Source organism: Dysidea avara, chromosome 11, assembly GCF_963678975.1.
Source record: "Dysidea avara chromosome 11, odDysAvar1.4, whole genome shotgun sequence".
In the NCBI taxonomy this organism is placed as follows: Eukaryota; Metazoa; Porifera; class Demospongiae; order Dictyoceratida; family Dysideidae; genus Dysidea; species Dysidea avara.
The window spans coordinates 27,345,899-27,369,859 of NC_089282.1; the positions used below are offsets into that span (position 1 = coordinate 27,345,899).

Sequence of the window (23,961 nt, forward strand, 5' to 3'; positions counted from 1 at the left end):
AATACCAAAATGTAGTCTAACAAATTACCTATATTTTATGTACTTACAAACCTTCTCAGCACAATACATTGCTTCCTAGCTAATATACATGTTTGTAAGGGTGTCGTGTGACCAACCTCCTCTGATATGCTACAAACATGACACACCCTTTTACAGTACACGTGAAGTGTGATAAAATATAATTCATATATTTACAGATTTATAATTATTATTCAGACTGGTTGGCAGGTTCACCACTGTTATTTAGTTCTGTTGACTGTCCTTGTTCAGTATTGTATTCAGTGGTGTATCCGGGTGGTTCCTCATTAAAAGGGTCAGCCTCAGAATAAGGTGGTAACTCCGTGTCCTGGGTAGGTTTGAAGGATGAAGTGGTCACTAATTCCTCATCATCGTCATAATCATCATAATATTGTGTCCTCTCACGACGTCGCTGACGATAAGAACAGAAGCAATAGATCACTACGACACATACAATTATCAAGATGACCAAGGGAACACCAATACCAACTCCTAGTTCCAACCTGCAAGTGTAAGGTACATCAGTAAACCTGTAGTTCACATTTCTAATGACTTCACATTCTATGAGAAGCACTAATGTGCGCTATGCAGCTAACAGGATGTTGATACTAACGGTATTCTATGCCTGTTCTATATACTGTCGGGTGATAATTATCATAAAGATAGCTAGGCCATATACACACACGAGTAGACAACTCACGCGAAGTAAGGATTACAGCAGTACACCCTTTGTGGACTGCTATCATAACAACAATACTTCTGATAAGACTTGTCTTCGCTACGTGGACAAGTGTAACCTTCTCGCCTACATCTTTCTCCCGATTCGTCCACGGTTCCAGCCAGCACACCTACGAAATAGGGGCTATTATACATTTTAATCTACTATGAGAACCTGATAGCTTACAGATGAGTAATGTCGCCAGCAATAGCAGCTGTACAACTAGCGCCATCAATTCCGACACCTCCAATATTTGTTATTCCGTATATTTCTAATTGCTAATTATTTGTAGGAGTAAATTTACAGTCGAGTGAAATGTAAGTCAGTATTGTGTTTCGATGTACATATAGTAAAGTTTTGTTACCTCGTGTAGGGCTAGCGCTAAGGTCACGTTTAAGATCACCTTAACATCTGATCCTAAACTACCTTTCAAAGTGTTAGTGAAGTAAACAAAACCCACAATCGAAATGTATTTGTTTACAGGTTAAGTGTTCCAGAGCAGACTCCCTTCACTGCGGTATTAAAATTTTCCGCTGAAGAGGTGAACACTTGATTAGTAGTAACTTTATTATTTATTGTTCCACCACAGTTCAAAGTGCCCCCAGAGACCAGCGCCATTATTACTAACGATGGGATAGGGATTAACCCATCACAGACCGCAGGTAATTCCTCTTGTGAACTAATACTGTTTACTAGTTTGTGTTAGGGAACGTATTTCTGAAACATGGCTCTGAACTAAGACTAATACCTCGTGACAGAGTAGGCCAATAAATGATGAAATATTATTAATTAAATGAAATTCTAATTGTTGCTGTTCATTACAAGTATTGCTGGTGTATCCATGGTGACAGTCACAATATTACCTAGTTCTTGTTGATGACACACCCAGTGTTGGTTACAAGCCATAGGGTAATAGTAAGACTTGTAAATATTACCTAGTTCTTGTTGATGACACACCCAGTGTTGGTTACAAGCCATAGGGTAATAGTAAGACTTGTATAATCCATCCTCCAACCATGGTTTACCTGTAATACACCATATCATGACGTACTAACACAATGCCCCTAATTAATGGACACCATGCCTAAGAGGTCAACTCCTTGAGGTACTAAAGTATGTTAGATATACTCTTCAATAAATTTTTTTTTTTGTCGACAAATATTAGACAGTTTATCAAAAACTTAAAATAGTAAAGTTTATTTAATAAGTGCTTCCTCACAGAATAGATAAGTCACATGGTTTGTTCTGAGACATGTGCCCATTACAAAGAGGTTACTATGGTACTCTTACATCTCCCACTCCAGTGTAACAAATATCCAGTGTCCAGTTGTCTGGTACTGATCTGTTCATTCCATCCTAGTCCTGTAGTAACACATTGAGTAGTGTCCATATATGGTAGTAATACAGTCAATGTCCCACCGATGATCCAGCTGGTCCCAGTGATCATGTGATAACATTAACATCACCGGCTGTGTACCAAATTGCCATAGGGGACGATCAGCATTCTGTGATGAGAGAAAACTCTGCCATATACTCTCCCAAACAATACACACACACACACACACACACACTTACTTACTATAATGCATAATATGCACATAACCTATGCTATGAACATGATGAACTGAGGAAACAGCTAAAAAAGTTTTTCTCGAGAAATAACATTCACCCAACCAGGTGATAGTAAAGTTGTCGAGAGCAGAGATTTGTCATTACAGTACTTGTCGTAAAAAGATGTTGAAATATTTCAAGAACTTGTGTAACCACACAAAACAGCCAAGCTGTGAAAAAGGTGTGACTTTAATAGCCTTGGGGCAAAAAAATGGCCATCATCTTTGATTTCACAACTTTTCACCCTGCCTATGGAAGGCTGCACCCTTTTTCACAGTTTGGCTGTTTTGTGTGGAATTATTTCTTTTTGTACTCTATATGGCCTCAAGGACAACTTTAGGGTTTGTTTTTACCACATTTCTTCTTATCTACAGACACAACGATGATTATTGAAGACAGAATTATACCTAATAGGGCACACATTTTTGTTGTGGAATGCCCATATTAGTAGAGCAGTTAAGCAACAAGTTTTGATGAAATCGTTCACTTTATGATAAAAGTACTAAATTTTCTATGGAAGTTGAGTAAGGTATACTAAATCATTTGAAATACGGTGCCACATCCAAATCAATGCCTTAGAGGAAACTTTAAAACTAGGTAATAAGCTAGCAGGCCATGAAACCATATAAGTGCATTCCAAATCTGTTTCGCATTAATGTATTTCTAATTCACAGTGTGATCACCCAATAGAAATAATACGTTGCACTTTTATGGCTTTGTATACCTCGGCCCTTCGTGCTTCTTAACAGGGAAAGCTAATGACCAGGATGGACACCTTTCTTGATCAGCTTTTGGATATGACCATCCCTTGCTTGTAACTGTCTATGTAGATACAAAATTTCAGTATTTACTATTGTACATTTTATGGCTTCTCCAATACATTTTCTATGTAATTTTAATGCCACCATATCTGATGAAATACCCGTATTGTCTTGAATTACAGCCCGGGTATTCATTTCTTTCAAGTAACTTTTACCCCGGCTACTAAACGAGACCGGTGACTATATGAGACCAGCGTTTATATACCTGATCAGCATTCACGAGTTAACTTCATACCTTAGTGTTGTGCTCTCCTGGACTCTCCTTGATGTTTCCCTCAGCATATTTCACAGATTCAAGCTTAAAAGGAACTCTATAAAACGTTCTTCACTTCATCGTTTATAACACTGCCCGCACTAGACGTGACTGCACTAGACATGACTGCACTAGACGTTTATTTGGAGACCAGGCATTTATTCGAAGCCTGACATTTATTTTTGTTATGATGCTGTATACCCCTGGACCAGGCATTTTTACAAGACTGGCCATAATTCGAGGCAATACAGTGGTATGAATAAGTAAATATTGTACCATGTTTGGTGCTTGTATCAAAAAGTGAATGATATATTTTTTTTGGCTAGCCGTTCTACTATATAGAATGTTCTACGAACTTTGGCAGATATAAAATTACATGTTTTAAATACACTGAATTACATGTTTGTGTTTTATAGCTATTTTTGCAAAGTGTGCAAAAAGAATAATCAAGGCCCCTCATAGACTCTTTAACAAGAAGAAAGACCCAACAAAACTTTGGCCACCATATCTCACAAATGGCTGGAGCGAATTTAATCAAATTTACTGTATGGATTATCTTATAGCTATTTCAAAATGGTGTGCTTTGGAGACGGGACCATGGAGCTATGTAGGCGTGAAAATCACATTTTTCTTTCTTCCTGTCAATATACACACGGTGTGAAGCAGGGACAGATCTAGGATTTCCCAAGGGGATGCTAAACTTGGGGAATCTATAGTAGTGACTAAAAATGTGGCAACTGGTTGATACAACTAGTAGTGTAGTGTGAGGAGCACACTGAGCATAAGGAACATGCTTTATCTAGGGGTTCTGGGGACATCCCCTCACAACAAATTCAGCTTTCTAAGATTGAATTTGGAAATAATATTGTTATTGAATAAGTACTGTTAGCCATTTCAACTAAGTGACATCATTATTTTCTACCAGTGGTAACTAGCTATCATATACAGGGAACAGCATATATGCTGCAGTATGGTTTGAGGTCAAAGTTGAGTTTTGATGATGAATGTTCCATTAGAGTAGTCTATGATGTTTAGCAGTTTTTTTACCCCATGCCACTATAGTGGCTCACATGATTGTATACAAACCACTTGTAGTATCTGTATACTTCAATGTTTGAACATGGGATAATGTTTAATGGAATCCTTGATGATTAAGCTTTTGATTGATATATAAGTTTTAGCAATTGGGTGAAGGGGAAGGCAGTAAAAGCCATTGATATCAAGAGGATTGATGAGCATAATACTCCTTTGAAACATTAACTCCCATATTTTCTGTGTACTTTAGTGCACAGACTTGAAATAAAGTTTATCGGATTTGCTATGTCATGCCCAGTAAGATAGCAGCTAGTTCTTTTTAATAGCAAAGTTATGGATGCTTTTCTACAACTGTGTAAACTTGTTATGGCGGAAAATTCCAAGCCTGCTCAGGTCTCCAAGGGTGATAGTCGTTGAAGAGGTTCACCAACGAATTGGGATTGATTCTATCTAAGAAACTTGTAACAAAGGTGAGCGATTCAAGCTATACAAAGCTGAAACTATAAACTGGAAGTGTGTTTTAAGATTTTCTCAGAGGCCAAAGGATAATTTATACTCCTTTGATCCCCTCTTGTTGATTCCTAGAAGAGATTAGCTCTTCTCTTCTTATGTATTCATTGCCCATATATGGTTTAGATGCAACTGTAAGTGTACAGTAGCTTCAACTATCTTTGGGAGGGTAGGGGGGGCTTCACCCTCTACGCACTCCCCTAAATCCCCCCTAAACCCACTCCTTGGTGTGAGGTGATAACTTTTTTGGCCACATGGCACACACTTTGAATCTCTTGATTAATGTTACTGACCGCTCAACTTGTATGTAATCACAACATTTCATAATAATATTGGGGGTATGGCACCATTAGGAGCACAGCAAGTACTGCCTTATGTGAGATATACTCTAATAGAGCAGTTACTACGGCTCTTTGTACAAGTGACTAACCTAACAGGAAATTCCTTAACCATAGACAACAGTACATCCTTTGCCCTCACATGTGGTTTACTAGCAACAGTTGTTGTTAAGCCTTTGTAATGTGTTTTAATTTGTAAGTTCAGTTTTGAACATTCAAGTGACTGTTACGAGTTACAATGACACTCTTAAAACACAGCCATCAAACAGGCTCTATGGTAAACACATGCTAACTAGTAATTCTTACACCAAGAGTATATAATAGTAACCAACAGTGTCAAACTGCGTATTATCCTGTAAATAACTAGTATATTAAAAATTATGAATTTAAAAATGAAGTAGGGATCCAAGCGATAAAAAGTAGTGAAACAAGAGATGAACAATGGTAGCTATTACAGCATAGCTCAGTGGGAAATCCCTACTTTGGCACTGAACACAATACCATGCCAAAGTAGGGATTTCCCACTGAGCTATGCTGTAATAACTACCATTGTTCATCTCTTGTTTCACTACTTTTTATCGCTTGGATCCCTACTTCATTTTTAAATTCATAATTTTTAATATACTAGTTTGTTCAGTTTTTGTTAAAGCATAAAGCTATAAACATGTGACTGTTCTATTAGGGTGATTGCTGTATTAGAGTATAGATATTATAATATCTATGATTAGAGTATCTCGAGTCAACCTGCAAAAGATGTGTGCTTGCTCAAAAAGGGTGTGTTCATCGTGGTTTCAATCGATTATTAGACTAGAGTATTTCGAATCAGCCTACCAACTTGAAGGTGTGTGGTCACAAATACAGCTAGTGTAAAAGGGGCGTGGTCTCAATCGATAGACGTAGGATAAAGAATGGGCGTGATCTTCCTCCATACAGTAGCATACTCTAAGCACCTTAAATAATTTTGTGGCATCTATTATGCTGCTTAAAGAAAGTGTTGATATGGAAAATTAGCGCCTCGATATGGTTTCGCTGGAGTGATACTAAAATTGGAGTTTTTGGAGATTTTTTAAAATTTTATATCTATTAGTATTATTTGTTTTTACTGTGCAGAAATCACAAATGATTGTAACGCACAGATATAATTACTCAAGTTGTTACAAAAATTATCCAGGGAAGGGGAATTAACTATATAGGGGGGGAGGGGGTTCCAAAGTTTAATCACAGAGGGGGAAAAGGAAAATTTATACGAGTCAATGTTTGTCGTCAGTTGCCTATAGTATCCTTTTCTTAATCGTGAATCATTAGGGGTAAAGTAATCTTTGGGGATATCAACAAGATCATTAATAATTTTATACATCATTATAAGTTTAGCTCTCTCTCTTCTTTGTTGTAAAGGAGGTAAGTTAAGTGTGCTTAGCATGTTAGTAACACTAGAGTGACGTGAAAACTCATTTAGGCAAAATCTGGCTGCTCTTCTCTGTACTGCTTCAATTTTATTAATATTGTTTAAGGTATGGGATCCCATACAGATGATGCATATTCAAGCACTGGCCTGACCATACTTCTGTAGCAGTTACATTTCACAGTGCTTGGACAGTGGCGCAGGTTTCTGTAAATAAAGGCATTGATTTGGTTAGCTTTATTGGTGATTGTTTGGATATGGTCATTGAAGGTAAGCTTGTTGTCGATGGTGACCCCTAGATATTTGGCAGATGAAACTTCCTTAATGGGAGAATTTTCAATATAATACGTGTGCAAGATAGGATTGCGCTGGTTTGTTACTCTCAGGAACTCACATTTCAGGATATTGAATGTCATCTTCCATCTGTTGGCCCATTGAGCAAGTAGGTCTAAGTCTTGTTGTAAACTTAAGCAGTCAGCAATTGATGTTATTCGAGAATACAACAATACGTCATCTGCCTACAGTTTGATCTTATTGTGAATGGAAAGAGGTAGGTCGTTAATATAAATCAAAAACAATAGAGGGGCAAGAACCGTGCCTTGAGGTACACCAGAAAGGACCTGGGCGGTATCACTTTTGTGGTTATCTAGAATAACGTATTGTGATCTGAGACTCAGAAGTGATTTTAGCCAAGATAGCAGTGATCCTTGTACTCCGTAATGTGCTAGCTTGTGATACAAGAGTGAGGGAGAAACTTTATCAAAAGCCTTACTGAAATCTAGTAGAAGGATGTCGCATTGTCCCCTTTGATTCAGACATTCGGCAAAATCATTCACTGTGGAAATCAATTGAGTTTCACAACTTCTCTTACGAAATCCATACTGTTTATCACAAAGTGTTTGGTGGTGTTCTAAGTGTTTGGATATGGCAGAATAAACAATGTGTTCTAGAATTTTGGAACAAATACAAGTAAGGGATACCGGTCTGTAATTGCTTGGCTCAATTTTACTTCCTTTTTTTATATATCGGAATGACTGCAGCAGTTCGCCAAATATTTGGTAAGTGACCTTGGTCTAACGATGCTTGGAAAAAAATTGTTAAAACAGGAGCAATCTCATTAGCAACTTCCTTGAGGAAACGAGCAGGTAAATTGTCTGGTCCACTGGCTTTGTGTGGTTGGATGTTAGTTAGTAATTGGGCCACTCCTTCAACATGGACTGTTAACGGTGATATGCTAGGCAAAGGGATGTCATTTACTTCAGGTAAGAGGGAAGTGTTGTTGCATGTGAAAACAGATGAAAAGTAATCAGCCAGCACATTAGCTTTGTCCGTAGAATCAGTAAACGTAGTTCCTTGGTGGATAAGAGGGCCAATTCCAGTATTGTCTTGTTTTCTACTTTTGATGAATGACCATAATCTTTTGGTAACTTTGTTGCTATTAGGGTCTATCAGGGAAGAGATGTGATTATTGAACGCTTGATGACATTCTCTTTGGCATTGTCTTTTAAGGTCATGATATTTGGACCAGTAATACGTGTGCGATTGTAGGCACGTTGTTTCTTCCTACTTAAGCGTTTGACATTTTTGGTTACCCAGGGCTGCTTAGGTTGAGTAGAAGTGGACTTGGTGGGAACCATGGCCAGACCAACATTACATAGCACAAGAAAATTATTCCATAGGACATCTACTGGTGTAGAGGACGAGTAAGTGGTGATGAACTCATCACACAAAGATAGTAATTCTTGTCTTATATGATCAAAATTAGCTCGAGACCATAGATAAATAGATCTTTCTATAGGAGGTCGTAATGGAGCTAGGACATGAGATGTCACAAGGATGGCTTCGTGGTCACTAATACCGTAAATTGTGTTACAAGATTCAACTAACAAAGGTCTGTCAGTAATAAAAACATCTAGTAAGTTTTGAGCCTCTGGTTGGATAACTGACAAGTTGAGACAAAGCATTATCTTGCAGGAAGTCCAGAAATATCTGGTAGTGAGTATTGATGACTGTTGATGGTGTTATTGACCCAATCTATATCTGGGAGATTGACATCTCTAGCAATCCACAGTGCTGAGTCAGGATAGCTATGTTTAAATAAGTTTCATTACTTGATGGAGGTCGGTAGAGTGAACAGATAATTAAGTGAGGCTGGTTGGGAAGTTGTATCTGGCATGCCACTAGTTCACAGGAAGTATGTTACAGGAAGCAAGAGAATCATGGCATGCTATAAAAACGCCTCCATAGCCATCAGCACGGTCAATCCGATGTACATTGTAATTATATGGAAATATTTCACAGTTCTTAACATCAGGTTTGAGCCAAGATTCACAACCTATAATAATGTCAGGGGTATGGAAGCAGATAAGGTTAAGAAAGGACTCCTTTTTGGCTAATAGAGACTGACAATTTAGAGCTAAGACGGTAAGGGAGCGATTAAATGAATTATCAAGATAATCATTGGGAGTAGGATCATTAGGGGTAAGGGGTAACTGATTATCTGTGCGGGAGGAAGCTAAGTTTGCCTCCGCACTATCCTCCCATTTTTTATCATGTAGATGTTTTCTGTTTTGTTCATATTAATTAACTGTTCCCGTAAGGCCTTGTTCCTCTTCTGTTCAATGGGTGTGAAATCTGGGGTGATGAATACATTATGGACATCTTCTGGGTGAGAGGTGGATCTCAGTTTAGATTTATTTCGTAGTATTAAGGCTTTCTCCTCCATACTGCTAAGGGTTAGTTTAAGTAAACGTGGTCGGTTAGATTTTTTTCCTAAACGGAAAGCATTTGTAATAGCCACTTTCGCTCCCAAGTAATTCTGAAATAATGATACGCATTTCTTGATGTCATCTTGCTTTCTAGATTGACCATCATCTGTAGTGGATTCTTCTAATTTATGGATCATTATGTTCAGCTGCCGCTTTTCTTTCTCTTTTTGCTTGGAAAGTAAAGACACTGGAATTTGCTCTGCAGATTCGGGGGTACAGCATTAACAGAAGTAGAGACCTTTGATAGCTGTGTAGTGTGCTCATTTAGTAACGACTTTATTGATTTTTGAAAGGACTCAATTTGTGATTCAACAGATTTCACTGTTTCATGAAGTTTTCGTTCAGAACATTGGATGGAAGTTTCGACAGCTGTAATTCTAGATTCAACAAGCACTTGATTGTCATAGTGCCGTACAGCAACAGGGACCACTTGAATACAAGAGGAACAAAAGAATACAATATTTGGTGTTGATAGGTTAGCTATAGCATTACATCTGGCCACCTGTAAGTGTTTTGTTGTATGTATTATATGGACTAGTACTATTCTGTAAAGGTGGTTTTCGCCGCATACAATGTCTGTAGGATGATTTTTAAAGGCGGAATTTTGGGCGGCACGCAAAGCATTCACCACGATCCCTACTTAAACGGTACGACCGTACCGTTTGATGATTGTGTGAATTAACATGGATATTTCAGTAACTGTTTGTTTACACAGAGGTGTAATTTTGAAATACGGACATAGCAACACTTTTTGTGTTATTTAACTAAGTATTCAAAATTTGTCGTACAAGGAAGGACCTAAGGTAACTTCAACTTGTTTTTGAAGCAGTGGAACAAGCAAGCATGTTGCCACACCTTCAGAAACCACTTGGGCTGTAAGAACTCTAACAAAAGCCGTTTCCTTTTAATGCTATTATGTTTTCACTTGGTTTAGTAGAAGAATTAGGCTAAATACAGCAACCAGTAATGGCAGTGTAAATGAAAAATTACTAAAATATCCATGTTAGGAGCCCTTGTGTGGCACATACAGCTAGACCTTTACCCACTACTATGCATGTTCGTTGAGCTAGGGGGGAGGGGGGCTGCTTTGAATTCTAGGGGGGTCTGGGGGCATGCTCCCCCAGGGTGAAATTTAGGTTCAATTTTGGTAACAATTTTATTGTGATGTTATTAAATATTGACCATTCGATTATGATCAATTAAACCTTTCCATTTCTCAAGGCTTTAGGTATAAACCTAGGGAAGGGGAGGGGCAATAGTTAACCCAGGGGGGCCTGTGCCCCACCCCCTAGATTAACCCCAGATAACATTATCTAATGAGAACATTCGATCCTGTCCTGGTGTGTTTACAAAACCATATTTTTAATGCAAAATTTATGGTCAAACTAAAACGATCACACCTCCAGTTTAATAGTGGTTTGAGCATCAGTGCAGTAAGGTAAACGACTCTGCAGTGGTAAAGAAGTTATAAATTATTTGGTGAAAGTTGATTTTTTCATTGGGAACCACAACATATGTCACGTTAGAGAATTTGGCCTAATTATCTGCAAATCATAGCTGCATCTCCCGGGAGGGATGACAGTACTAGAGTTTAACTTCCTCTACAACAAACTTTCACCTAACCCCCCGAATCACATTAGACAATCAACGTACTCAAGCCATCGTTTGTAATTCACTCCAAAAATAAACTAGCACAATTAATTTTTAAAGCTCTAAAATGTCAGCTTCTGCAACTTGCACAATGGCAGCACAAGCTGAACTGGGCACCACATATACACATACAACAAAGAAACCTCTATTCAAAGACACTCCAATAGAGACAATATAGCTACAACTTAACAACAAACAATACAACATGGTTACAACACGCTGCATGTGATCAGCACATAATTGTTAAATACAATAACCAATAATTACAAATACAGAAATCTGTTACTGGGTTTCCTTGACAACTTCTTTGTTGATGAATACCAAGAGTATGGCCTGTACAAACACCCTGCATAAAGTTCACTTTTCATCAAATCAACACCTTCACTGGGGACAGAAAACTGTTGATTGGTGTTGATGAAGGCAAAGCCTTTGTTCTGAAATAAGGCTGAGCTGTTATATAGCTACTTTACATAGGGTGTTTGGTGAATGCATTCAAGTTAAACACTCTCCACCATACAAATATTATGAACTCATGTATTTTATGTCGTTTGAGCTTGCGAATTAGACAGAAAATAAGCTCCCGCCGTAATATGATGTGCACGTTCATTAGGTTGGCACGTGAGATATGGTTATTTATAGTGCAAATGTGTGAACATGTGTCATTCTAGGCTGCCAGGCACAAACATGATGGCTACTGTTTCCCTTACGGACTTACCGACAATGGAGAAGTACTTTTAAATGCGGTGCACTTGCTTAAGCAGTCCTAGGAGACGAACCGGCCAATGCGACAGAACTGAGCTACCGGACAGGGCGAATTTTTTTTCGGACGCACTTCTGACTTAGAAAATTTTTCATGTTTTGTGAACTTAACATTTTTCTTTGTTTTACGGAAAGCAACATTGTTTGCGGATAAGGAAAAGGTCACACTGAGACTATTAGCCCCTGTGTATTAAGTGTGTTGGTCGTCTTCAAAGGCGTTGTGAACAAAGGACGAGACCTACCTGAATGGACATTTCTTCCCTGCCGTCCGTCTGTCATCTCACAACATTGGCGTGACTCGATGGCTGAAAACTTCCGAGTGAAGGCCAAGGTGAAGACATGAAAGGATAGAAGGACACTTGTAAGAAGGTGTCACAAGTAATAAAGACAGTTGGGAACTGAATGTGTAGTATGTGACTATTGAGAGCTGTAGTAGACTCTGGGTAATCGGTATATAGATGTTTATGTTATCTTTATGCACCTATCAATGTTTTGCCCCACTACTATGAACATGGGCAGAAGTGGGGGTTAGACGGGGATTAGTAGGGGAATCGACCTCAAACCGTGCCCCGTGTGATGGGGTATTTGATGCTACGAGGGCACGTAGCCGGGTGTTTCGTGGTCTTTTACTGGGGGATAAGTGGGGGATTCGACATCAAAAGTAATCCCAGGTAGTGGGGATAAGAATTTTTAAACGTTCAAATCCCCACCTCTGCCCATGTTCATAGTAGTGGGGCAAAACATTGATATGCGCATTACAGCGAAGGTCTGCATGCATGTCACTAATTTTACAATATGTAGCTACTCAAAATATTGTTACTTGTGTACTATAGAAACTGTAGTGTTTTTTTTGTTGCTATAACATCTGTGGAGTTTCACTACAGTGAAACCTCTTTTTTTATTGGATACATTTGTTATCCAGTAGGCTAACACTGTACTGCCTGTTCCATCAATCATCAAGGATGTACCCAGGTTTAGAATACAAGAAACAAGGTTAGGTCCAGAGGATTTAGGGAAAAATGTGTGGGGCCTTAGGCCACTCCAAATAAATTTTCTGTTTCCCATCCACTGCCCGCATCTAGTTACTGTAAGCTCTAACTATTCCATTATTCCGTATTCTTCCATTATTTTCCAGTTATTCTTGCATACTGACAGACTCAGTAAAAGCCATTTTGAAACAGTGTCAGCAGCGCTATCAAGTCAGCACAAACTTCACATTTGTGCTATTTTTGCAACTTAAAAGGAAGGAACAAGCTTAAGCATGCTTTTATGTAGCTTTTATGGTCATGCTAGACAAATAGTGGCTTGAAAAGCTGCCAATCACCTGCATGTAAATATGCAGACAGGAAACAGACAATTTATTTGAAGTGGCCTTAGCTATATACTTGCATAAGTTAGTGGTGAATATGTAGCAGTTGGTATTAAAAAAAATTATGTGGCAATATTGTGGCAATTCAGTGGCAGCTGGTTCCGACCACTATGGACACATCCCTGAATCATTCAACACTATACCTTGATAGTCAAGCAACCTTGATTATAATTTTAGTTCAGATTTAGCCTTAATAAAATATACAATCTTTTGAGCGTCAGGTTATAGAGGTTTCACTGTACTTGTGTAACATTTATTACACCTGTTTTCACAAAATTGATGCAACAACTATTCAAACTTGACCACTGCTCAGTATAAAACAATGTTTTTTTATTATTATGACACTGCTCAAATTCGGCCACAGTTAAAGGTAGGCCTGTGAATCGGTTATGCAATAATCGGTTAATCAATCGGTTATTGTTGAGGGTGATTGATAATCAGGCTATGTATGCAACAACCAATTATACAATTGAATCACATGACCACAGAATTGTTTACAATTTTGGTCATAAAGAGTGCACTAAAGTGAGCAAGGAGGCGGTTTATTGTTTGTTGTTAGGAACTACACATCACAAAGCCACTCTTTCCCCTTACTTCTTAAGTCAAACAGTACATTTGATTAAGAAAACACTGTTGATGTACAAAATGACATTGAAAATGTAAAAATAATCATTAAGCCAATTAATCGGTTAATCAATCGGTTATAGGGAGCCAATAATCGGTTATGTACATTTGGTCCAGGTCACAGCTCTAGTTAAAGGTGTGGTGGTGTTTAGCTACATAAAAATGGTACTTGTGTTATACATGAAGTATATAATTATATTTTAGCTAAGGCTTAGGACCTAATTAACATGGACATTATATCATGAGGTGATCTTTCAACAAGGTTTTAAAATACACATGAGCTATGTGTGGGACCTACTTGAGTTGGTCACTTTAAATGAGATAATCTTATTAATGAGCTTGTCAAGTATACCTTAGCTATGTTTGAGACCTAACTACTCAACATGGTCACTGTAATGAGGTGGTCTTATTATTGAGGTCATGTAGTACACCTAAGATCATGTTTGGGATGTACTTGACACTATAATGAGGTGGTCTCAATGAGGTTGTCAAGTACACCTTAACTATGTTTGTTACTCAACGTGAGTATTACTATATTACGTATTATAAGGTATCACTGTGTGTGTATGTACCTGTCCTGTTCATGGACTGATTTGGCTTCCACAATCACCAAATTAAACTCATCTTTTGAATTGCTGGCTAAATAGACCACCACATTCTGCTCTTTGTTTTACGGAACTGGAAAGTCTGGTTTCTGCAGCTTTGGTACTTCTATAGCCATGGGTTTCTTGGAAATGATGTTTAGTGAGCTGGAAAACCATGAAGGGCCAGTCGCATATACACAAGAAGCCAGTACAATACTTACACATTACTGTATATGCATACATGAGACAACTTGGAGTGTGTGTATGAGGTCTGCAAAATAGTGTACTAGGAAGTAAATGCTATCACATTGTTTTAAAAAACTGCTAAAGAGTATACTACATAACTATATAATGTTGTACATAATAATCACTGACTCGTAGAATATTCTTAACGTCAATGTAGTAATTCATATATGTGACTAGATTTGTTAGCTCACGTACATACGTACATATGTACATGCTTGTGAAATTCTCAGGTATCAAATTAAAGTGTTCAATAATGATAAAGCTATGTCCATCTATACCTTAAAATCAACCAGGCTGCTTGAAAATATCTTACGTTTGACAGCCTGGTACAAAGGCAGCTGAATGTATTGCTAAAGTGGAGCAAGGGAAATTATGTATGGATGTAGCAATCAAGTTGCGGGGTAGTATACCAGAATTGCAGGTTGTGCTAACTAGTCAGATTTGGTAGATTCAATCAGATATTGCAAATCAATATAATATGGGCAAGAATTTTTTTAAAATCTATAAAAGTAGTGCGGGCCAGTAGTATCAACTAATTGGTAGATGTGCAGCACAACTTCAATATCCGGCCAATCATTAATGGTCGTTACAATGATGTTCAACTTATCTCGAAATGTGCAGTACAACACAATATTTAAAACTCTTATAGTGTGGATCCCATTTGTATTTTGCAAACTTTGAATGAAGCTAGTAAGGCCACTCCAAATAAATTCTCTGCTTCTCTTAGCATGTGGGCAGGCGGTCCATATATTTCCATTATTCTATTATGAAATTGGCAGCTTTTCAAGTTATTATTTGCCTAGGTACAGTCATAGCAAACAACATAATAACATTTTCAGCTTGTACCTTCATCATTTACATTGCAAGAATATTACAAACATGAACAGTGATAACATTCTGACATGTGAGCTGTTAAACCTTACAAAATCAATTTTATTAAGCCTGTACATTATGCAGAAAATAATGGAAGAATACGGAATAATTAAATTTTAAAAAATCTTAGAGCTGGAAATAAAGACATTAAAGAGATGTGGCCGGGTGGTGGATGTGAAGCAGAATTTATTTGGAGTGTTTTAAAGCGAGTGTTAGCCTTTTCATACCCCAGCAGTTGCAAACTTTATTCAATCACACAATACTACGGTACATACCGTAATGAAAATGATGTTAACTTTACACACAACAAACAAACTACTGTGGTCACAACCTGGATACATACATAATGACATTTAATTCAAGTACAAGATAGCTATAGGTAGTCAGAGTGTATACAGCAAACAAGGATATTATAGTCACATACTACACATTCAGTTCCCAACAGTCTTTATTACTTGTGACACCTTCTTACAAGTGTCCTTCTATCCCTTCATGTCTTCACCTTGGCCTTCACTCGGAAGTTTTCAGCCATCGAGTCACGCAAGTGTTGTGAGATGACAGGCTGCAGACGGCAGGGAAGAAATGTCCATTCAGGTAGGTCTTGTCCTTTGTTCACAACGTGAAGACGACCAACAGACTTAATACACAGGGACTAACAGTTTCAGTGTGACCTTTTCCTTATCCGCAAACAATCCGTAAAACAAAGAAAAATGGTAAGTTCACAAAAACATGAAAAATTTTCCAAGTCAGAAGTGCATCCAAAAAAAATTTGCCGGCCGCAGAGCGCAGCTGATCACCAAAGAATAAAGTGGGCATTCAAGGAGCGAAGAGTACCCCCTCCCCACCGATGTCATCATCAATGGCATGGCATTGTCTGGAACATCATCTGAAAGCCCCTTGGTCACATATTGGACCAGAGGTCCCTCTTCTCGAAAAGAGCTCCAAGGAACAGCTGTACAGGGCTTCAAAGCCTTACCACTGGCACAACGATCTCGTTGCTAAGATTAACATGAAGTGTATGGAGTTTGAGGAGGAATTTAAGCCACTGGAACAAAGTTACTGCCTCCAGCCATCTGCATCAAGTGTGACTCACCCAAGTTTAAATCCCACTTGCTGGGTCCCTGTTGCAAGTGTGTGCAAAAAGAGTAATGCATACTGCCCCAACAAGATAAGTAGACCATGTCATGTCACAGAATGTCAATACTTTGTGCTGTGATGTTGGTGTTGATTGTGTCTCATAAATGTTTGCCATGTAGTTGTGGTTTGCTATGCTGTGACAGCAGTCTGCCATCTAGTAGTGTTAACCATAACTAAAGGGCAGTCAGTCAATTGTGTTGATAGGGCATGGTAACATGATTGTATGTTCAATAGTACCAGTGCAAAGCCAACTGGTGCAGCTGACCCAGCCTTCCAGAACCAATTTTCCAAGCAAGTGAATGAGAAATTTTGTGGGGATGCCATTAACAGTGACTAAAATGCAAACTGGGGCAAGAATTATCCCACGTCAGTTTATGGCAGGTGCTTAAGGCCATAATTCCTCTTTTATCAGTACCCAATACAATAAAGGGAACCAGAAATTAAAACCATGCAAAAGGCTGTCATCGGCAATAGCTGAGTTATTGAACAATCATTGTAGGCATATATTATGGAGTCTCTCATAAGCACTAATCTGCACAGTCCACTATTAGTATAGGAAACTCTTAGTGGTGAATGTATGATACCTCAATCAGTACCTTCTGTTAAGCACAAAGGCCTTTAGGATTCCCATGCACATGATCCAGCTAGGTAATCTTAAGTATGTTATATGTTTAATCTCAAATTGGGTACACATAAATAATCAGTATGGACACTACCTAGGTTTCCTCTGGGCAAGAAAAATTTTAGCATTATTGTGTGTTCTGTCTCCTTACCTTTGACTTAGCTACAATCTGTTACTCATTTACTAAGTTATTGTGACCACCAGTAAGAAGCCAATAGAGGTCTATTTAGACAGTGGTATTGGTTTAGTTTGTGTGAAGAAAATGTACAAAAGGGTTTGGCCCAGAGTGCCTTTAGGGACTTAAGGTTCACAGTGGGGACCCCATCCTATTAACAAGTTTGCCAGCTATACAACAGATGATGTGCTTTAATGCTTGATTTTGGAACCCAGGATCTGAGGGCATAGTATACCTTTACTGCCATCTGGACTTATGGGTTGGCCCCCTGTTGTATTTAATCCTCCAGGCTATTTTATGCTCATAGCTGTAGAGCCCAAGGAACTCCAGTGATACTAGAGTGGCCATCAGCCCAGTTCTGGCACATCTTATTTTACCATGGCGAGCCTTCTATACACTTGTTGTAAGGGTACTGACCCTGATAGAATTCCAGGTTGGATATAGGCTTAAGTCTGTTTAAAGGAGCATCTATAATACCAATATGCTGGCTATTAGAATTCCTCTCACTGTGGTTCATGCATGATGTCCCTCCTTCCAATAGCATTGTATACAACTCAACTTGTGTTTTAGATGTAAGGACTGTCAGAGCTGATATTTGTTCTTTAACTTAATTGTATCAACTACAGCCTATGAGGTGGGTACATGGTATTACCAAATTGTTTTAAGTAAGCATAGCAGGACAGGTAACAATATTGTCAGGTGCAGCCAATGTCCTGGTGTTTAGCTGGTGTCAAGTGCAACTCGTGAGTTAGTACAGCATATGAGCTGGTGTAATTACTCATACAGTGTAACACTATTGTCAAGTGCAGCCTGTGTGCTGGTGTATTAGCTAGTATAGTGAAACAGTATTGTCAAGTGCAGCGTGTGTGCTGGTATATTAGTTAGTATAGTGAAACAGTATTGTCAAGTGCAGCGTGTGTGTTGGTGTATTAGTTAGTGTAGTGAAACAGTATTGTCAAGTGCAGCCTGTGTGCTGGTGTATTAGTTAGCATAGTGAAACAGTATTGTCAAGTGCAGCCTGTGTGCTGGTGTATTAGTTAGTATAGTGAAACAGTATTGTCAAGTGCAGCCTGTGTGCTGGTGTATTAGTTAGCATAGTGAAACAGTATTGTCAAGTGCAGCCTGTGTGCTGGTGTATTAGTTAGCATAGTGAAACAGTATTGTCAAGTGCAGCCTGTGTGCTGGTGTATTAGTTAGTACAGTGAAATAGTATTGTCAAGTGCAGCCTGTGTGCTGGTGTATTAGTTAGTACAGTGAAACAGTATTGTCAAGTGCAGCCTGTGTGCTGGTGTATTAGTTAGCATAGTGAAACAGTATTGTCAAGTGCAGCCTGTGTGCTGGTGTATTAGTTAGTATAGTGAAACAGTATTGTCAAGTGCAGCCTGTGTGCTGGTGTATTAGTTAGTATAGTGAAACAGTATTGTCAAGTGCAGCCTGTGTGCTGGTGTATTAGTTAGCATAGTGAAACAGTATTGTCAAGTGCAGCCTGTGTGCTGGTGTATTAGTTAGTACAGTGAAATAGTATTGTCAAGTGCAGCCTGTGTGCTGGTGTATTAGTTAGTACAGTGAAACAGTATTGTCAAGTGCAGCCTGTGTGCTGGTGTATTAGTTAGTACAGTGAAATAGTATTGTCAAGTGCAGCCTGTGTGCTGGTGTATTAGTTAGTATAGTGAAACAGTATTGTCAAGTGTAGCCTGTGTGCTGGTGTATTAGTTAGTACAGTGAAATAGTATTGTCAAGTGCAGCCTGTGTGCTGGTGTATTAGTTAGTACAGTGAAATAGTATTGTCAAGTGCAGCCTGTGTGCTGGTGTATTAGTTAGTACAGTGAAACAGTATTGTCAAGTGCAGCCTGTGTGCTGGTGTATTAGTTAGTATAGTGAAACAGTATTGTCAAGTGCAGCCTGTGTGCTGGTGTATTAGTTAGTATAGTGAAACAGTATTGTCAAGTGCAGCCTGTGTGCTGGTATATTAGTTAGTATAGTGAAACAGTATTGTCAAGTGCAGCCTGTGTGCTGGTGTATTAGTTAGTATAGTGAAACAGTATTGTCAAGTGCAGCCTGTGTGCTGGTGTATTAGTTAGTACAGTGAAACAGTATTGTCAAGTGCAGCCTGTGTGCTGGTGTATTAGTTAGTATAGTGAAACAGTATTGTCAAGTGCAGCCTGTGTGCTGGTATATTAGCTAGTATAGTGAAACAGTATTGTCAAGTGCAGCCTGTGTGCTGGTGTATTAGCTAGTATAGTGAAACAGTATTGTCAAGTGCAGCCTGTGTGCTGGTGTATTAGCTAGTATAGTGAAACAGTATTGTCAAGTGCAGCCTGTGTGCTGGTGTATTAGTTAGTATAGTGAAATAGTATTGTCAAGTGCAGCCTGTGTGCTGGTGTATTAGTTAGTATAGTGAAATAGTATTGTCAAGTGCAGCCTGTGTGCTGGTGTATTAGCTAGTACAGTGTAATAGTATTGTTAAGTGGAGTCCATGAGCTTGTGTAAAGTTAGTATAGTGTAACAGTACTTTCTGTCAACTACAGCCTGTAACATTGTGGTTAATTTGTCATGCTAGGATGCTTCAGTGTTACTCATTGATGACATTGATTTTGCTAGGGGACCATCCAGGAGCACCAGGATTACTCATCCTGTGAGAAGCCGGGGAGTCTGGACAGTCACTGGAGAGATCTGAGCTGCATAACCAGCTGGACAACGAGCTATAGTTCAGGCTGGTATTCACTCATCCATCAAACATCACCCTGTGTCTATATTTACGGGAAATTTTGGCCTGACACACTTTTCTTTGCTGACCCTAGGTTGTTGTAAATTTATTAAAATAGTAGCCGCGCCTGCAGCTGCACACCTATATCAGTGTTGTAGTGTGGGTTAATGGGAGTGAGATGTATTTTATGTCGTTTGAGCTTGCAAATTAGACAGAAAATAAGCTCCCGCCGTAATATGATGTGCACGTGCATTAGGTTGGCACGTGAGATATGGTTATTTATAGTGCAAATGTGTGAACATGTGTCATTCTAGGCTGCCAGGCACAAACGTGATGGCTGTCCCACCCACCCACCCTCAAATGTGCTTGAAGCTGATACGTTATGTGATGATGGTGCTTAGTAACAAAAGACACCCACCCTCAAATTTGCTTGAAGCCATGTGTAATCTACTGTGTGATTATGGAGACCCCACCTTCAGAGGTTGGCTCGGAGCTGATGTATTATCCACTATGTGATGAGGGCATTGAGTAACAAGAGACATTAATTTATGCACACAGTACACAGTTTGTTGACAAGGTGGTAGCACATGGTTTTTTCCTGGCAGGCAAAAAAAAAAGTATTGCCTCAGGCCCTGTATGGTTTTTTCCCTTGAGTTCATTTGGGCACAGTGAACTCTAGATTAATTGCACTGTGCAGGCCCCCACCTTCTGTAGGTATTTTAGTGAGTTGTGAGGTTGGAGTTTTTAAGTTGCTAAATGTTGTAGCAACAGTGATGTACTTAACTACTTACTTTAGTTATGCAGCTGAGCTAGTGTATAGTTTTTGTACTGTTGTAAATTTATTAAAATAGTAGCCGCGCCTGCAGCTGCACACCTATATCAGTGTTGTAGTGTGGGTTAATGGGAGTATGAGGAGGGAGTTGCTACTACTGTTAACTGTTTGCGACCTACTTGACATGGTCACTATAATGAGGTGGTCTTATTAATGAGGTCATGAAGTACACCTTAGCTATGTTTGGGACCTACTTGACATGGTTACTATAATGAGGTCATGAAGTACACCTTAGCTATGTTTGGGACCTACTTGACATGGTTACTATAATGAGGTGGTCTTATCACACAGATGAACACTAAAGGAGATAAACTCCATCATCACAGCCTACAAGGGCCAGTTCCTACTCCAGAACAAATATGAATCCATTAAAGTCACTCAGGTGAGGTGTAATCGGCTATATTGGGTGACATTATCACTTTGTATATCATACTAGGAGAATTAGTCTGTTAAACTGACAGTAAAGTTGAATGACAACACTGACCTGAACTACTAAACAAGTTGATGATGATGATGACGACACTTACTAATCATGTTATTATCAATGTGTTCAGATGTAATTTACCACAACTGAAGAGTTTACACACTTGTGTTGCAATTGATGTTATGCTTATGTTCGTCCTCAGCAATGCCTTGTCGTTCTTTCGTACGTTACCCATAATTGAAATTCACATGGTCCCATATAGATACACTTGCAATGTAGTTTCCCACACTTGCAGGTGAGTCACCAAAGTGGAATATACTAGCTGTAACATGGCTGGGCACTTGTAATTTGCCTACATGCACGTACGCACACACACTACACACTTGGGCTTACTGGTGACCTGAAGTGATGAAGTTACTAATCCACTGAGAAGTTTACTGACAAGAAAATACTGTTACTTTCTTGAATACAAGCCCAACAATATGATCATGTCACATGATAAGATGCTAGTTGCACATGTGACATCTTAAGGCTGTGTTTACAAAGTAATATTATAGATACTTTATTATTAAAGTAACTATCCCAACACTGAACTACACACAATATACATAATCTGATTTGTCAAAGACAGGAAAAGTTGAGGCCTAGCTACACAGGAGTGTTTTTCAGATTACAAAATCAAAACTCTCTCATCAGTAAACACTCTAATAGAACATCTACTTAATGCTCAGTCCATAGATAGTATTGGCGCGTACTATCCATGCTCAGTCTGATTCGCTCGGAGTGATTACATTGAATGGAACTTTCTCACGCATCTCCGTGATGAAATCTCAAGTAAGCTACGTGATGTCTATGAAGGAGCCTTGTGGCGGTAAATAACACAGCACATGCCCCCAGGCAAAGTATGGCAAATAGCCAAGTTTGGGGTGAACCTGAAGTGCAGCAATTCCTTGAATCGTGTTAAACAAATTAAGCGCAAGTAGCGCTTACTCTGAAAAGGCGGGATAGTTTCCAGCTGCTTCAGTATTCGTTGCTAGGAAATGAATAGTTGAGAGCAAGTTGAAGTTGTTAGAATAGCTCGTTGTAGTGTGGCTATAGTCAGTAACAAGGCTTAATATTTGAACTAAAACTAAGTTAGTAGAGCTTTTAAAAACCTTTTGGAGCTATCATTTAATAGTATGGGTAGTCTGGCGCCACACGCCCCTTCGCATAAAGTAAGGGTCTGGTGAAATACAGATACTAAATCATTTCTAGCGCCCAGATTCGGCGCTAGCCAATTAGTGCATGCCAATGACGTTCACACAGAAATCGCCTTGGCAACACAATGCTTTTGTTCGAATAGAAGTGCAATCATCTGACGTAACAAGCAATACGTACGCTGTCTAATTGAATTCCTTTTGAAATGATTAGGTATTTGTATTTCACCAGACCCTTGCTTTTTGTGAAGGGGCGGGCGGCGCCAGACTATAGTATGGGCTGCTTTTCTGGCTCTAAATTTGGCAGCTGTAGACATAGGCTCTGGTGGGACAACTATAGTGCTAAAAATAGAATACAAAGCTTTTGCTATAAAAGAAGAGTCTATTTTTGTAGGAATTCTGTGAACTTTTATCATAGTATCTATGCTTTTATCGAAAGAGCCTGTTACTGACTAGCTAGCTAGAAGTTGATTTATAGACTAGGTCTATTAGCTAGTCCCCGGCATAGCTGGTGGTGTGTTACTAGTTGAATACACAACAACTAGTTTGTTATCTAGTTAGTTAGTGTAGCTTAATAGTTAGTTAGTTTACTGACCTGTTAGCTAGGTAGTGTATTAGGTAGGATATTATGTTGTTGGTTGGTCTTGTTGTTAACCTGCAGCTGGAGCAGCCATAAAGTGAGTGTTGTGGAAACTCAGAGGTGGAGAGTATTAGAGCAAAACTCTGTTTTAGGGGGTTTAGAATAAATTGTTAGTATATTCTCGCATACTATAAATATACGGACTTCCTGTATATTAAAACTTGAAAACTAACAAAATTGCTAAATTGTAGGTTTTTTTTGTAAATTCGTAATATCCGGAGTCACTACATGAAAGTGATGCTAGTAAGCATTAAAATGGCTGACCTCCTAACTGTAGCTAACTGACCAGTTTAGCTATGGCTGGAGTTGGTGTAGTGTTGCTACACTGCAGCAGCCGGCTAGTGTGTGAGCCATTCTGCTCTATTCCATCTCTGAGTAACTCATGAGGGAAGCTAGTCTGGTTGAGGTGGTTAACATATTCTAACAAGTCCACACATTCCCATTTCTGCCCACATCCTTTAATGGAAGTGACACAAAATTTTCATTATGGCTATTTCCACCTCATGGATTTGTAAATCTGCAAAATTTTCATTATTGTATTAGTGAGTTTGTTGAAGTGTCTTGCTCAAGGTTTTCAGCCATAATGAATAATAACTGCCCGCCATCATCATTTTAGGAAATGTTTGAAATGACAATCAACTTGGTTTGG

General features: G+C 38.8%; 2 protein-coding genes and 1 long non-coding RNA gene across 4 annotated transcripts; 1 reads left to right on the forward strand and 2 right to left on the reverse strand.

Moving 5' to 3' along the window:
• Positions 1-162: 162 nt before the first annotated feature.
• LOC136239557 (uncharacterized) lies at positions 163-1,107 on the reverse strand. The gene is made up of 3 exons (XM_066030306.1): positions 923-1,107; positions 719-866; positions 163-521 (listed from the first exon to the last, which is right to left on the reverse strand). Exons 1-3 carry the CDS (start codon positions 966-968, stop codon positions 209-211), a joined length of 507 nt encoding a protein of 168 aa, XP_065886378.1. The 5' UTR covers positions 969-1,107; the 3' UTR covers positions 163-208.
• LOC136239558 (ubiquitin-fold modifier 1) lies at positions 982-21,654 on the forward strand. Of its 2 annotated transcripts, XR_010693513.1 has the most exons (6): positions 982-1,053; positions 1,110-1,172; positions 1,220-1,277; positions 1,326-1,398; positions 20,115-21,434; positions 21,489-21,654. XR_010693513.1 is itself a non-coding variant. In XM_066030307.1 (5 exons), coding segments are annotated over exons 1-5 (261 nt in total). In that variant the 5' UTR covers positions 982-1,051; the 3' UTR covers positions 1,508-1,560. The 2 variants fall into 2 exon arrangements, 1 of the variants encoding a protein (XP_065886379.1); XM_066030307.1 differs by lacking the exons at positions 20,115-21,434; positions 21,489-21,654 and adding an exon at positions 1,443-1,560.
• LOC136239560 (uncharacterized) lies at positions 1,544-2,924 on the reverse strand. Its single transcript, XR_010693516.1, has 4 exons — positions 2,142-2,924; positions 2,027-2,098; positions 1,672-1,761; positions 1,544-1,599 (listed from the first exon to the last, which is right to left on the reverse strand). It is a non-coding gene; the product is annotated as an uncharacterized lncRNA (long non-coding RNA).
• Positions 21,655-23,961: the final 2,307 nt, after the last annotated feature.

Coding starts and splice junctions, on each gene's coding strand:
- LOC136239558 (XM_066030307.1), top strand. Junction 1,173..1,219: donor CCTAAACTACCTTTCAAAGT/GTTAGTGAAGTA, acceptor ATTTGTTTACAG/GTTAAGTGTTCCAGAGCAGA. Junction 1,399..1,442: donor TAACCCATCACAGACCGCAG/GTAATTCCTCTT, acceptor AGTTTGTGTTAG/GGAACGTATTTCTGAAACAT.
- LOC136239557 (XM_066030306.1), bottom strand. CDS start 968: ATGGCGCTAGTTGTACAGCTGCTATTGCTGGCGACATTACTCATCT. Junction 867..922: donor GCTGGCGACATTACTCATCT/GTAAGCTATCAG, acceptor CCTATTTCGTAG/GTGTGCTGGCTGGAACCGTG. Junction 522..718: donor TGCTGTAATCCTTACTTCGC/GTGAGTTGTCTA, acceptor TTACACTTGCAG/GTTGGAACTAGGAGTTGGTA.